The sequence below is a fragment of the Syngnathus floridae genome, chromosome 21 (genome assembly GCF_059516105.1).
Source record: "Syngnathus floridae isolate MCC-2025c chromosome 21, RoL_Sflo_1.0, whole genome shotgun sequence".
NCBI classification, from domain to species: Eukaryota; Metazoa; Chordata; class Actinopteri; order Syngnathiformes; family Syngnathidae; genus Syngnathus; species Syngnathus floridae.
In genome coordinates this window covers 5,749,535-5,764,016 of record NC_142433.1, presented here as the reverse complement: position 1 = coordinate 5,764,016, position 14,482 = coordinate 5,749,535, and the positions used below count along the sequence as shown (strand labels likewise).

General features: G+C 47.0%; 1 protein-coding gene and 1 long non-coding RNA gene across 3 annotated transcripts in view; one reads left to right on the top strand and one right to left on the bottom strand.

Annotated features, from left to right (window-relative positions):
- The first annotated feature begins 2,022 nt into the window (after positions 1-2,022).
- pvrl2l (PVR cell adhesion molecule related 2 like) overlaps positions 2,023-14,482 on the top strand; it is a 61,481-nt gene continuing 49,021 nt past the window's right edge. Inside the window, exon 1 of one of the 2 annotated variants that reach the window (XM_088365092.1) lies at positions 2,023-2,478. In XM_088365092.1, coding sequence (XP_088221218.1) covers positions 2,379-2,478 — 100 coding nt within the window. In that variant the 5' untranslated portion in view covers positions 2,023-2,378. The remainder of the gene's footprint in view (positions 2,479-14,482) is intronic. The other variant, XM_088365093.1, reaches the window with a different exon arrangement.
- On the bottom strand, positions 11,245-12,409 carry LOC148380190 (uncharacterized). The gene is made up of 3 exons (XR_015855015.1): positions 12,127-12,409; positions 11,693-12,060; positions 11,245-11,526 (listed from the first exon to the last, which is right to left on the bottom strand). It is a non-coding gene; the product is annotated as an uncharacterized LOC148380190 (long non-coding RNA).

The following is a 14,482-nucleotide window of genomic DNA, read 5'->3' as shown; positions in this document are numbered from 1 at the left end:
CATACCAAGACGATTGATTTTCTGTTGACCCCCAAAACCCTGCCCCCCTCACCCTTCATAACAGGGCCTGCAACCCATCACTTGGTTGCCATGGTAACCATCCCACAAAAAGACAGGCACCTTTTGATCCTGTTCCCCCCCCCCCTCACAGAAACCGAAAGATGATAGCTGCCGCTCCCTCTATTACCACTCCTGTTTTCAATCTTTCACCTCACAAACATACCACCTCTATTTGTGTGTGTGTGTGTGTATCACCTAGCTCCGACTGGAGCGCTGCAGGGTAGCTTCAGAGGCGCACCGAAGTAAATACATCTGCGGTCTGGGCTGGCCATCTGTCACCGGGCTATGAGTTGATTCATACCAGGACGTACACTGACAGCTGGGGCGGATGGGGAGGCGAAGAGGGGGGCAGCGATGGAGGAAGGTAATGGTGATGGAAGGACGGATGGTGGGAGGGGAGAGGTGAAGGCCGCGGGCGATTAAGGAGTCGAGGCCGAAAAGTGCAGCCGCCTCCGCTTGGAAAGCGAAAGATGGAAGGCAATCATCTGTAATAATAATACCAAAAGTGCAATTTCGCCTGAAAAGCTGAGGCTGGACTGAAATGATTTGGAATCGGTTGCAATGCAAGAAACGGAATTGAAATCATCGAGGTAAACTCACTTTGTCAGGATACTTACAGTTTGATTTCTTTTACTTTCTGCCCTGTTTGGATGAACGGGCTGTTTGTGTATTGATGATGTCATCAGCAGAGCTATTCTTAGTTTCGGGGGGGGGGGGGTGCAACTAACGTCTGACTTAACAGGGGGCGGCGTCATTGCGTGAATCTGTTTTCATTGTGTTGTTGTTGCCGTATATCTGCGTGTTTGCGTGCCTTCGACTTAAAAGCGGTCCTTGTAGAAGCGCCGGCGTCTCACGGCCGCTGAAGCCAAACTTTGCTGTAACTTAGCCGCCTTTGAAGCTTTGTTGCCATCAAAGCTCAGCTCAGAGCGACGGCAGAGGAGAGGAAGAAGTGGGGAAAGTGGAAGTGAGAAGAGGAAGAGAAGGGAAAAGAGGGAAGATGAGGACAGAAGATGAATAGAAAAAAAGAGACACATGCAGAAAAATGTGGCCCAAAACTAAATCCAATCAAAACAATGCAAACGTCAGAGAAAGATAATATTCGGATTGGTTTATTTTTAAGCCCAAAAGAGAGAATACAAAACATTTATGCTTTGTGTTTAAAAAAATAATAAAATCCCTCCAAACGAGATTTTTTTTAACCACAGTATGTGCACATTTTGTCCATGTGGACTGCTTTCATCAATCATCATCTTGATAGCACATTTGACCCACCTGACACCCTCCACCCAAACTGAACCCCTGTAACCCCCTCCCCCCCTTTGCAGGTTCATTTCAATAAGCCTATTTTTCTTTTGATTGACAGAAAGGAATTGTTCCATAATTCTTGGCTTAATGGGAAAATCAGGTTCTGTCACATTTGGTATGAAAGATTGGCGTGTGTGCATGTGCGTGTCCGTTTGCGTGTGGCCGTGCGTGTTCCGCTGTCAAACTGAGGCTAAAACAGAATAGCACAATGCGTATTTAAAACCATCGTTGTATACCTTTATGTCTGCTAGCTTAATGCTAATGCTAACACATAATGGAAAACGCCTCAGGCAACAAATAGCATCTGTGTGGCCGCGTTACAAACTTTTAACCGAGCAATATTGAGCACAAACTGCTGAAACATGAGTCACATATATTCTTTATCCCTGCGAAGAATTGCATCTTTTTATTGCCGAGTTGTGTTAAAGTGCATAGAAAAACGAGCTACACATTTAATTGAGAAAATGACTATTTTTTAATTCTGCTGAATTGTCATGGCTGAATATTTTTTAAATTATTAGTTTAGCGAAGGTATTACAAAAATTTTTGGGGGGGACGCTGGAACAGATTAACGACAATTGTCGGCTGTTGTCCTCTTGGTGTCGCTGTTCTGACGTCATAGTTGAAATTCCACACCGGGAGCCTCCGTGGTGGGGCTTTGCGCGCTTGTTCTCACGCCTTCACTCATTCACTGTCTCTCTCTCTCGCTCTTTCTTGCGCTCGTTGGCTCGCTGGCTCGCTCCTCACGCCGTCACTCGGGCATCCTGCGGGGGGCTGAGAGTGCGCAGTGCGGCCGGCCCACCCGGGGAGTGGTTCCGCTCCTCGCCGTCAGTCACGCAGCCGGAGGAGGCGCGCACGCACGCTCGCAGACGCGACTCGCGCCGCGCACGTCGTCAACTTGCCCTGCGAGTCCCATCTCCAAAGCAAGACACTCGCGCGCACGCACAAGTTCTGGACTAATCCGACTCTTGTGGATTTCCCCTTGACGTCCACCTGCTTCGGCGCGCGGAACAATGCCGAGAAACGGCGTACGGTTCTCCTGCCGGTTCGCCCGCAAACTGCTTCCGCAGCCACTGCTATTGACAGCGGCTTGGCTCCTCCTCACCGGCCGAGGTAAGCTCACCGTAGCGAGCATGCTCGGAAAAGTTTACGGTAACTGTCACTCGTGAGGTCCCGCGCGTGGACTTTTGTGGCGTTGTTTTGCTCAGCTGCTTAAGTTGTCGTCTTCGTACGGCAGGTGACCGCTTAATCCGCCTTAAGCCTCCACGCTCGGTTCACGTTCACCTGCTGGAATGCGCGGTTGGACACCCGCGGTGTACACCTGCTTCTTATCGTCCTCATTTTTCCTTCACATCATCCACGCGTGTTGAATGAAATCAAATCATCAAGATATATTTTTGATTTATGGCGCAATGTATAGCAATGTTGTCAAGACGTCCCCCGAGGCAGATGCGTGTGAATTATATCTTAATATTCCCCTCACATTCACATTTTTGCACATGACCTATATTGTCTTGTATTATCCCACACGCTCTATAAATAACTGATTAATTAAGACGCCTGCCTTCGCACGACAACTTTGCAAGAGATTCCAATTATTGATTGCGGCTCTATTTTGCCACCGGATGCAAATTGATCGGGTTTGGAGGTAACACTTAAAAAGTGGCTTGTTAGTGAAAAACCCATATGAGGAGGACCACACCCATCTTTTCTCCAAGCATGGGTGCAAAGCTACAGTTTTACATCCAAGCGCGGTTGAGCAGGTAGAAGAGTAACTCTTCATAGTGATTTATTAATGAAAAAAAAAAAACTGAGCATGTTGGAAGACTCAACATTTGCGCTGTTGTGATGGTGATTGATCGCTCAAGAAGTTAAATATAGAAAGCGCTTTGTCAATTGTTGTGCATGTGTGCAAAGCTTGTTTGTGTTTGGAATTTGTGTTGAGCCAATTCCAAATGAGCTGCTCATAGCTTTATTGATTATTGCTTTTGTGTGCTGTGCTGTGACAAAACTGCATCCACATGTTGCTCATTTTGTTTTGCTTGCCTTGTAAATTTGACTGTGCGTAGCGCCGAGCCTCGGGGCGACGCCGCCTTCGGAGTTCAAGGCCGTGCATGTCGAATTGTTGGGATGTCGCTGCCATGTAAAACAACGCCGAGGTTGATTCATCAGCTGTCGAGGACCTTTCTCAGACTGCTGGTTCCTAATATTATGACTGCGGGCATGCTGGTGTTCCAACTAGTCTAGCGCGTTTGTCGGCCATGTTTGTAAACAGTGGGCCGCTGAGTAGACAACAACACCCCCCCAAAAAATCTGTACTGTTAATCCGAGCAACAAGTCGCAGAAATATAGCGTTTATCTGACAAATTCTATTTTTTGGGCTTTTTTTGGTTTACTCAAATTATGCTAACATGCTAGCTACCATGACCAGGATCATTTTATATACTGCAATTTTATAAATTCAAAGAAAGACTAACAAATAAAAATAAATTGACAAATGTATCAAATTAAATGTTTTGAAATTGAGTTTAACTCAAGATGGTCTGAGAAAAATCCCGCAGGGTCAAACAACAAGGAACTCTAACGCGGTTAAGCATTTTTTGTTTTGTTTTTTACCTTCCGGCAAGCCCGTTAGCGCGATCTGAACAGGTGACACAGTTAACAGCGTTTTAATTAACGTTTTGACACCGGAAGAAGCGTGAAGATCTCACCGCGCAGACGCGTCAGGCTTGCCTGCTTCCTGTCGGTGAGCTCCGGTTTGGGAGTCGCGACAGATAGCAAACGACTTGTTTGGCTGCGATACTAATTAGGCGACGCCACAACACCTCCCTGCAGATGCGACCCCGACGCTGGAAACAATGTGTTTGCCGTTGATGAGCTTATCAGTTGGAGAGCAGGCGCCGATGATTATCGCTTCTCGAGCAGCGCGGCCTGGTTGTGCGCAGATTTTATTAATGACTCATTCGGTGGCGCTTGTTTGCGGCGTGTGCCAAGACGGCAGTAGCGAGCGTTCCTCGCTCGCTCTCGCCGGAGGGCAAAAGGGTTTTTTTTTCCCAATGAAAGGTCAGAGTGACGTTTGCATGTAATAATTGTAATTATTTGAGGCCTCGCTGTTCATCGGCGATTAACGTGTTCAGCTGCCGGCGCAAGCAATCGTTTTCTCTTTGCATTGGTTTGTTAATTCACGCCAACAATGGGCCTGCAGGCCAACAACAATTATCGTGACAGAGGAGGTTTTGCTTTGGATAATTAACACAGCGGTGAAAATAGCGGGCGGTGATGCATCAAAAGGTGGGATGAATGGAGGGTGGCAAGTTATCAAATTCACACCTTAAGATGAAAACTCCAAAGTCAGTGTCATTCATTTGTGTCGTAGACAAGATTTGGATTTTTTGGTCTACTCAGGCTTGATTTTTTTTTATTGTAACCATTTGGGTTTGAGGATTTAATTTTGTCGCAAAATCTTCAGGACAAGTCTTTGAATGATGCCCGAAAATGAAAATTGTGTTTTTGGGCATGGTGTCTTGAGCCTTTTTTTTTTTTTTTTTTTTTTGTGGGTCTGCTCATGGTAGACATGTCCACCAAAACTCATTTCGCAAAGTACAAGCATCTGGGATGAAAAAGAAATCCTTCAAAACCTTCACGTCAAAACTATTAGAAAAGGACATTTGTCCTCCGTGCTCAGGTCCTAATGATACAAGTAGAAGTAAAACCTGTTTTAAATCCGCGGTGGCCGCCGTGACCCGACACTGAGATCCATTTGCAGAATCAGTCACCTTTTTTTTAAAAAAAAAAAAAAGTAATACTTTGTCGTAAAGGTCCACAGCTCTCTGTGGCTCATGGCGCATCGACTAAATGTCAAGAGCCTGTCTTGAGAGTAGTGGCCCTTGTGTGTGTGTGTGTGTGTAGTGTGTGTTAAGTGTGTGTGGCTGTGTGCCGCTTTGCCTACTTTTCACACGGACAATAAAGCCCAGCCAGTAGTGGACTTCTTGTTCAAGCGCGCTCCATGAGCCACGTTGATCTTTTCTTCCCATCAGTTCCCATGTGACATTTGTTTTTCCATCTTCTGCACAAGTCACGCTTATACACATCACAATGTTTGTGTCTGTGTTTCATGACATCATGTGTAGCTTTGAGGATCAGCTGCTTCTTTCTTGACAATCCCGCCATGTTTTTGCCGTTCGGAAAAAAAAAAATGTGTGAGCCTTAGGCGAGGGTTCCATGTTGGCGCGTCATACAAGAAAGAGGAAGTTTTTCCTCCACCGAAAGGCCGGCGGCGTTTTGCAGGCAGTTGCGTCACATTGTTTGTCTTTTCTCACGCTCGCCTCACGGGGTGCTTTATCGATCGACAGTGTTAATGACCCGCCGTGCGCTTAATGAGCATTGCGCCTTGCAGCCTCTTGCATTATGCATCCTTCCTAAATCACACTTCCTCTTTTGCAAGCCCACGGCCGGTGCGAAAGGCCGCTCGCGCCCATTTGCAAACGGTCGCCATGGATACGGCCTACGAGGCCGTCTGTCGTTCCCCGCGAGCTGTTCCGTGAGGGTTTCCCGGCCCAGACGATGAGTGAGTCTCGATGGCGTCTGGCGAGGGGGAGCTGGGGGGGGGGTTGTCGTGGGAGTTTTCATCAAGGCTCAGGAGCACTTGTGGATTCTTCAGCAGGTCTGCACTCGCTCAGCCGCACGTTGACGAGAGCTGAAGTCGTCACTTGGACAACAACGGGCGGGGTTGTTGTTCAGACAGCACTCTTGATGTCATCATGTTATTTTGATGATCACTCCCTTTCCATAAGTCTGACAATTTGTTCATGAAAATAAAGTATGTATTAAATACCAAAATGACCCAACCGAATGCAATCGTTTCGTTTACTTCCCCGCTTATCCTCTGGATTTTTGGGATGTCTCTTAAGATGATCCGAAACGATTATCCTGTGATGTGGACTATCGTCATGATTCTTCTCCCCCCTTTCTGTAAAATAATCAGATCAGAATCGTATCTGTGATCGGAATCGGGCCGACTGTGCACCCACGTCACTCACCAGATTACTTTTTGCTGTTACAAGCCAGAGATAGTCCAAATCCACCGACATCACAGTGTCATAAGCACGTTGCCTTTGAGCATCGTCTCTATTTTTTCTCTGCATTCTTATGCTGGCGACTCTCTCTTCCAGCCATGCTGACTGGCTGGCTGCCGCGTTAGAGGCCCTTTTGTTGGAACTGCGAATTGCAGGAATTGGAAAGGCTGCCAATGACCCCCCCCACCCACCACCACCACCATACACACTTCTTCTATCAGCCCTCCAAACACTCACTTTTTACTCAGCCTCATTGTTTACACTGTGAGGCAGTGAGAATGCTTGGATTCATTTCCAGTCAATTTAGATGCTCCTTTCAATCCATTAAGGTTAAATTATCTTTGTGTTTGGAGACACCTTCCTCTGGGTGCGGTGCATCCACATATTTCTTTTTTCTTCAAAATGTGGAAAATGGTTCCATTTCCTTTTGGGACCTTGGTGATTTTTTTGTGGGTGTTTGGTGATGAGTGAGTGGGAAGCGGACACGTCGCTGCAGTGCGTATGTCGATAGACATGGGCTTTCTGTTTCCTGTCGGGCATCCTGTGACACCACTGAGTCACAACAGTACATCATGTTCGTCCATTTTTGCCAAAAAGTTTCTGCCGGCTTTGTGAGGTTAAACGTTCTTCTCTTGATCAGCTTGGAGTCCTCGTCAAAATTGTTTTATCTGGCAGAGAAAATGATTCAGGCAGCAATCAGCTAATTGCTTCATGGCAATTAAGCTCCATGACTCACTGTCAAATACAAAAATGTCAAACTCTACTTTTGAAAACTGCAGCCAGTTTCACTTGGCAAAAAGCCACAAAAAAAGTCTGAAAAAGTGATGCTCTAAAAACGCACAAATTCAAAACGGTTCATATTGGTGCCTGTTTTTAGGGAGTCCTTCAATGGCTTACTTGTCTCAGAGAATTTGTCCGATTGCAACTAAATTTGAAATATGTACAGTACCAAATTCCTAGTTTTTGTCCTTGACTGTGGGCAAAGTATAGCAGCAAAAGCTTGATGAGCCACCATGAAATGGATTTTTTTTTTCCAGCCCTTGCATGCAGTTTTACTCAGCAACACCAAATTTGGTTGGCAGATTTTTCATTAGCAGACCCACAAAATGTCTCATGTCCAAAAATACACAGGAATTTTTGTCACATTGGTTCAAAACAGCCACGTCCCAGTAGGATTCTTGTTTGTATCGTCCGTAGCATTCTACCAGTACCGAAAAAAAGAACCCGTGTTGTTGTTTCAGGCAGTCATCGAGTGAAATGTGCCACAGAAGTCATGCTGCAAAGCACCCCAGGGGGGGTGAACAGGCTTTCCTGCCCAAGGAGACACTTCGCCGCGTGTGGTCGGCCATTACCCGCAAACCGGGAGTACGCTTTCTCGCTAAAAGTGATGACACTCAGCAGGTTGCCTCTTTTACCGTCACCATCTGCAGACAGGCAGATTTGAAGCGTCACAAATACCAACTGTGTTGTAATTACCGCTCGGTGTATTTTCGAAGCTCCCTTGGCCTGCTTGTAGGGATGGTACTGAGACCACCACCCCCACCCCCCCACCCCCGCCTTCAATCCTGCCTCGAGATGCTTTTGTCCACCCCACAAAAACATCCATTAAGCGCCAAGAGCGTATTAACCCCACGCAACTACCCCGTCTTCATTCTGGAGTCTGTTTGCGGGCGGCGATTCCTCCAAGGATGACTTCTTAATCCCCAGGGAGGCATTTTGGAGGCTCCGGTGGTTCTGGTAGGAGGAGTACTGGGCGTGTGTCCGCCTCGCTAGGCGGGGGGTACTAATGAGTTATCTTGCCTCACTTTCATGTTCGTCCACTTTGCCTCCCAGCATGCACTTTTGTAAACTTTCTAACAACTTGAACAAGTTCTTCATTTGCCTTGAGTGGTTAATCGTTGAAGTCCGGCAGCCCAAATGATTCTAGCGATACCACAAACAAACGTTGCAAATTAGCCTCAGTAGGAAACCTCCGATGTCCAAGTAAGGTCAATTTCGTATTTTACAAATTGACGCTATTGGTCCGTAGCCACATTGTGTTTACTTATTTTAACTCGCTTTAGTCTTGAACTCTCAACTATCTGAGAGGTTTTTATGCTGCCGTTTTGTTGGTGGTTCTTAAAAATGTGGGACACACTTGCCTCTGAGCCGATGATGTCACAGCTTGTTAGGAGTTGATACGCGGAGGACGCGGGGGGTCAAATGCCAATTAGCGCCGCTCGCGTGCCTCTCAAAGCTGCCGGGCGGCGGGCAGGAAAATGCGCCGAAGAATTCCGAGCGCTTGACCACTGCTTTGTTGGCGGATTGACGAGAAGCAGCGGAGACGGGAACGTTCGGAGGTGTTGAAGAGACGAGCGCCGGAGTAGATAACGCTCCCCGCCCCTCCCTTGCTCGCTCACTTAGGCCCGAGACTGACAGCCGCTAAAACAGTGACACGGAGCACTGGAGTCTTTCACTTAACACTCGAGGCCCTCAAAAATTGATAAGAAAAATAGATTTATGATCATTTATAAAAAAGCACTACCATCATAACATGAATAGAATATAAACAGTTTGTGCTTCATGATAATTTAATGGACATTGTGCTGCTCATGCTAGTGTGCACACCTTGGCCACTAGGGGTCAGTGTAATATATAGATATGTTTATGTCGATTTGGTGACATAGAGAAGAAGACGATGCTGCGGTGATGTTTTTTTGCTGAGGATGAAAATTATATGCCCATGAATATTGTTTGGTAGATGTTTCATTAGCTACTTTATGGTGGTTCCCTTTATGTGTTAGCTTTAAGCTAACAAACAAATTTAGCAGTGACTTGACCTGATGACCTAGACGTTAAGTTATGACATACTCTGGCGTGTATTAGCTTTGATTGCTAATTTGGTTGCTAACTCAGTGCTAGTATGCTAAGACCAACTATGCAGTTTTTAATTGGTCAATAATTTATCAAAGTGCTGCTGATGAAACAAAGCTAGTGTACGCATATGTGTGTTAGTGAAACCATGAAGCGCGAGGTGCATTAAGATAATGGATCTTGACTGACCTCATCCTGATCAATAACCACACATGCGCGTGCCCGTGCGGGAGTGTGTGTGTGTGTTTCCCCCCCCATGCACTAGATTGTTGTCAGGCTAATCACACGCGTGATTTCTAACTTCTCTTTTCAATTAACCAGACACGGGCTTTGATTTGTGTTTATTTTTAATGAGGGAAAAGAACACAACAGGACTCTGAGCACACACATCATTTTTCTTCAAATGAAACTACTCCACTTTCTTTTTATGTGAATAAATAATTCCGTGTGTGTGCATGCTATCAGGCCCAGCAGTGTGTATACTAATTACAGTTTTTGATAGCTTGTGCGAAAGTAACTGTGGCGTTATCACAAACACCCACTGCTTCCATCACCGAGCCGCCACCGTGCGCGAGTTCCTCATTAGTGTGTGCGTGTCATCCAGGCACCCCGGCGAACATTGTCCACCGTGTGTAGCAACAGCAGCAAATCACGCAGTCTTTATTTCTGCTTCATAAACATGTACGTGTTTATGAATAACCCGTGCATCTATTTGGAGATGACATATTTAACGCTCACTTGCACAAATTTGGTCTGCGTGAGGAATGCGGACCGTCGGTGTTCCTCAGCACAGGCGAGACCTTCTGTCACCCCTCCGGCGATCCAAACATGACCAAAGGTCGTTATTGATCTTGAGTGGTGTCAGTCACAACCAAACGGTACTGATGTTTTACTTCAGAAACATGCGAAGTGATCCGGCCTCGGGGTTTGTCGTGTTGTTCCTCCGCTGTGGACTTTTGTCACCAGCACTGCCCACCGGCAGAGACGTAATTGTGGTGTCAGGTGGGGATTGGCCCGTAAAGACCAACAAAGACACATATGAGGGCTAGAACACACACCTGCAGCCCACGAACACTTATCAGGCGTGACAAAGACACACACGGCGGCGGCGGTGGCGAAGAGAAGCCATTCATCATGAGCCAAGGAGGCGCAGGAGGAAGACAAAGCCTGGGAGAAGCCATCTCCGAATACCAAATGTGTCTTATTTCCCCACCTTTGCGAGTGTAACTATTTGGATTGGAAATACAAAATATGATTGATTGATTTGCAGTCATGCAGCAATACAAAATCGATTTCACCCTTAATCATATATTTTTTGCAGGGCCCTGTCTGTTATCAAATGTCCAACCCAAGGCCCACAAGGCAAAGTGGTGGTCACGGTAGTATGGATGAATCAAAACCCGCCCCCCTCGCCCTTTGTAGTTCGCTAAACGGGCAGAAGTCAGTCGGGTTGACGCGCCGCTTAATGTGCCGCGCCGGAGCTGCTAATTAGCCAGCTAGCCTGCCGGCTGACATTTGCTTTCCAATTAGTGCTGTTGTGCGTCTCATTGCACAAAGCACATGAAAGGTGCACAACATGTGACCCCGCACTTAATGCAAGGTCTGCTGGTGCACAGTTCCCGCATGCAATGCTTGACAGCGATTTTGTTTTGTTCGCTTGTGTACTTAATATGGTGGCCGGTTAGTACATTTAGTAATCGCATCTCTAGATAACAAGTTGTGCCCTAATTAGAAGGATGGCTCTGTTGTTGCCATGGTGACCTCCCCCAATCAGCTACTTGCCTGGATGTGTTAGCGCTAGCCCCAGTGCTATCACACTCGCTATTGATCTTGCTATATGTTTGCATTTGTGGCAGATTTGCCACGCCCATGCATCCTTGGGTAAATATCAATATCTTATTAGGGGTCCCCAACACGACACCCCAAAATCCCTCCCCCCCTCCCCAAAAGTCTCAAGCACTCACGCTTGAAATTGAACAGGATGGTGGTCATTTTGATTTGCAGAAGCTGTTTTAGAGAATCCTTTTCGATACTTTGAAGCCTACCAGTGGCGCTCGGTGCGGTGTTTTTTCATCTCCGCTGCTTGCGGCCCGCCCTGGCTATCTGTTAGCTTGTCGGCCATTCCTTTGAGGGATTCAGTGCGCTACATTTTCAAGTAGCACTTTATTGACATCCACTGCTTTTCACACACGATTTATGGATAGGGGAACGACGGCTGCTGGAAGATTTAACCCTGAAAGATGGGCACATAAAACAAATAGGGGTCAGGTCCGAGCGCATCAGGGTCACGCTGGTGTGTGAGGTAAATGGCGAAATCCCAAATGCAGTTCATGACGTGGAAAATAAAAACGGCGACGGATGGCACGCCCTTATGTGTGTCGACCGGCGTCTGAACCCACCGTGATGTCACACTGAGGCTTGGTATGCTGGGTCGACTGAGTAGGAGGAAGACTTTGCGAAGATGAAAAAAGACGAATCTCTGCCGGCTCATCCTGTTTATCAGGCGGCTGCATATTGCACATGGCGGCCGGGCTGGAATGTTGGCGATGATTGGACTGATAGTGGCCTGCCCTCGGGAGCCTCTTTTTTTTTTTTGCACACTGTCCACTGTGCTTGATTATCAGCCTGCCAGCGTCCTTGTTGTTGTTGTTTTTGTCGCGCCGTTGTGTTCTGCAGGCCTTTTGGAGACCTCTGGACACGATGCACCACAAAGCTTGGGCTCCAGGCAACAATGGAATTACAAGCACTGGCAGGAGCGTATGGCAGCCTGAGCAGATTAGTGTTATTCCATAAACTGTGCGCTCCTTCGGGAATTGTCAATCGTAGCACTCACTTAGTGGGCGACGTTTCTGCCAGGATTTGGGCTCGTCCTCGCTGGGATTTTCCACAGCAACACTGCTCGCTCTTCTGATCTGTGTCGCTGGCTCGTCTGGCAGAAAAGTTGCTAACCAACCAACCGAGGACTTGCTCCTCGGATTCTAGACCTGCGACATTCCTCTGTTTAGCTGCCTTTCAAGCCAAGACGTAAAGCTTAGTCGTAAAGCCGTAATTTGACGGATCCTCGGGACCGCCGTTTGGTATGATTCCTGAGACTTTAGAAATAGCGCCAAGAAGTTGCAAAACTAGTCCTAGTTTGATAGACTCTGCAGGTAGTCTCTCTTTGTCACACACAGGGTTGAAGTTGATTATTACGTTTTTGAGAGGGTCTGTACCAGAAGTGGGAAGCCATCCGTGCCTTTCCCAGTTTGAAGGACCCATGATAGACTCCATAGTTGTTGTCATCAACATTCTACTCTGAGATGAGGGTGCTATACTCGAGACTGTCGGTAACCAGAGGTGGGATGGTTCGGTCCATACTGAGGATCCTCAAGGACCTTTTGTGTAATAGAGTCTGGAGAGAGGTCTTTGGCTTTTGCGGGCCGATGGCGCCAGTCTTGTGGCCACTCATACCACGCGTCGTCTCAGATGTTCACCAGCATTCAGTTGAAGGCTCCACGTTTGAATCTTTTGTTCTGTCGAGCGATGCTGTCTTCCATAGCAACACTGAGTGTGGGTTAGGGGGAGGTAGTGAGTTGATTGGTCGGGGAAGTGTGTGTGTGTGGGGGGGGCACAGTTATGGCGATATGAAGATAGCATCTTCAATCCAGTTGGCTTCGTAGTCCGCTTGAGTGGATTACACTCGGCCAACTGTACGTATGACAAAAGGGAGGAAGAGGAGGCACGAATATGTGGGCAAGACATTGACGTCGCCAGCGGCAACGCCTTAGCTGACTCCTCTTCCTCATTTCTTATTCTGTGTTTTCTTTCCCCCACTCGGCTGTCACGTCATTGTCTTCATGCGTCCTCCCTCCCTCCTTCCATTTTTAATTCTCCTCCTTTCACCTCACTCTTATGCCCTTCCTCATTATCCTTCCCTCACCTCGTGCTTCATCATCGCACTCCTCATCCGCCTTTGTTTCCTTCTTAACCTCCTCCTCTTGCTCCTTGTCATCCTCTCGATCATTTTCTCATCTTGCCGCGAGGAGCCGCGCGTGCCCTCGCAGGTTGCGGCGAAGAGCAAATCAGGAAGATAAAGACTTGCTATGGTCGATGGGAGGAATGTTGGCGGCTGCTTGTTGCTTCTTCACCCTCTGCGGAGTGATCACGGCAGTATTAGCCTTTTTTTCATTTTAAGAACCACCGAACAAATATCTGAGTTTTGTTTGTAAGTTTTAATAGTAAGTATTATTATGAACATAGATCTCCTCCAAGCCCGACCCATTTTGAATTCTCAGTTCCTCCATTTTCAAAGTTCCATCAAGTCTTTTTTTTTTTTGCCTCATCCCGATAACTAACCAGCAAGCGATGAAAACACAAGCTTCCCTTGGAAGATGAAGACATTTTCATTTCTTTCCCTCTGCCCGAAAGAAGAATTTAAAGCGGCATGGATTATTGATGGCTGCTCTCAGAGGGGGGCCTTTGCTTCCCCCGCATCATCATCCTCATCTTCATCCTCTTGTCTGGGCTCCCCATCTTTCTCTGTTCTCGTCCTCTTCGTCTTCAAGTTCATTCTTCTCCGTTTGACACTTTGAGCTCCTCGACTGGCCAGCTGCCAAGCAATCTGTTGTTTCCACACTGCCATTAGCACGCCGAGAATCCATTTTGCTTTTCTCAAGCCAAATTCTTCAAATTGGCTTTTATGTCAATCCTATCGATTTTTAATCATGCCATTAATCGTGTGATAAACGACGACGCTACTTTTTTGTCCAATTCCCAATTAATCGTTAATGAGCTGCAGGAATCCTATTGACTTTTAAGTGTTTGTATCTTGAGTCATCTTTGCCCATTGAAGTGAATTGAAATGCCATTAATCCGTTCTGCCACACCAAAAAATATAAAAATATAAACATGAGGCGACAAAATCTACAGTCATTCACAATAATCGAAACACATTAGCATCCTTAGTGCAATAGATGTCAAAAGGGTCATCGGCGTCCTTTTTCTTTCATCTCCCGGCAGACTAATGTCAGGGCGGCATCACGCTGGCTCCATTTTGTCATCCGGCGACCGCTCACCTCCTCCTCCTCCTTGTCGCTCCATTTTGCTCGCATCCTCTTTAGCGAGGAGCCTCTTAAGCCCCCCCACCCCACCCCTCCCATCCACATCATCTTGCCTCGCTCGCCATCTGAGCAAATTGCTCGGGACGATGC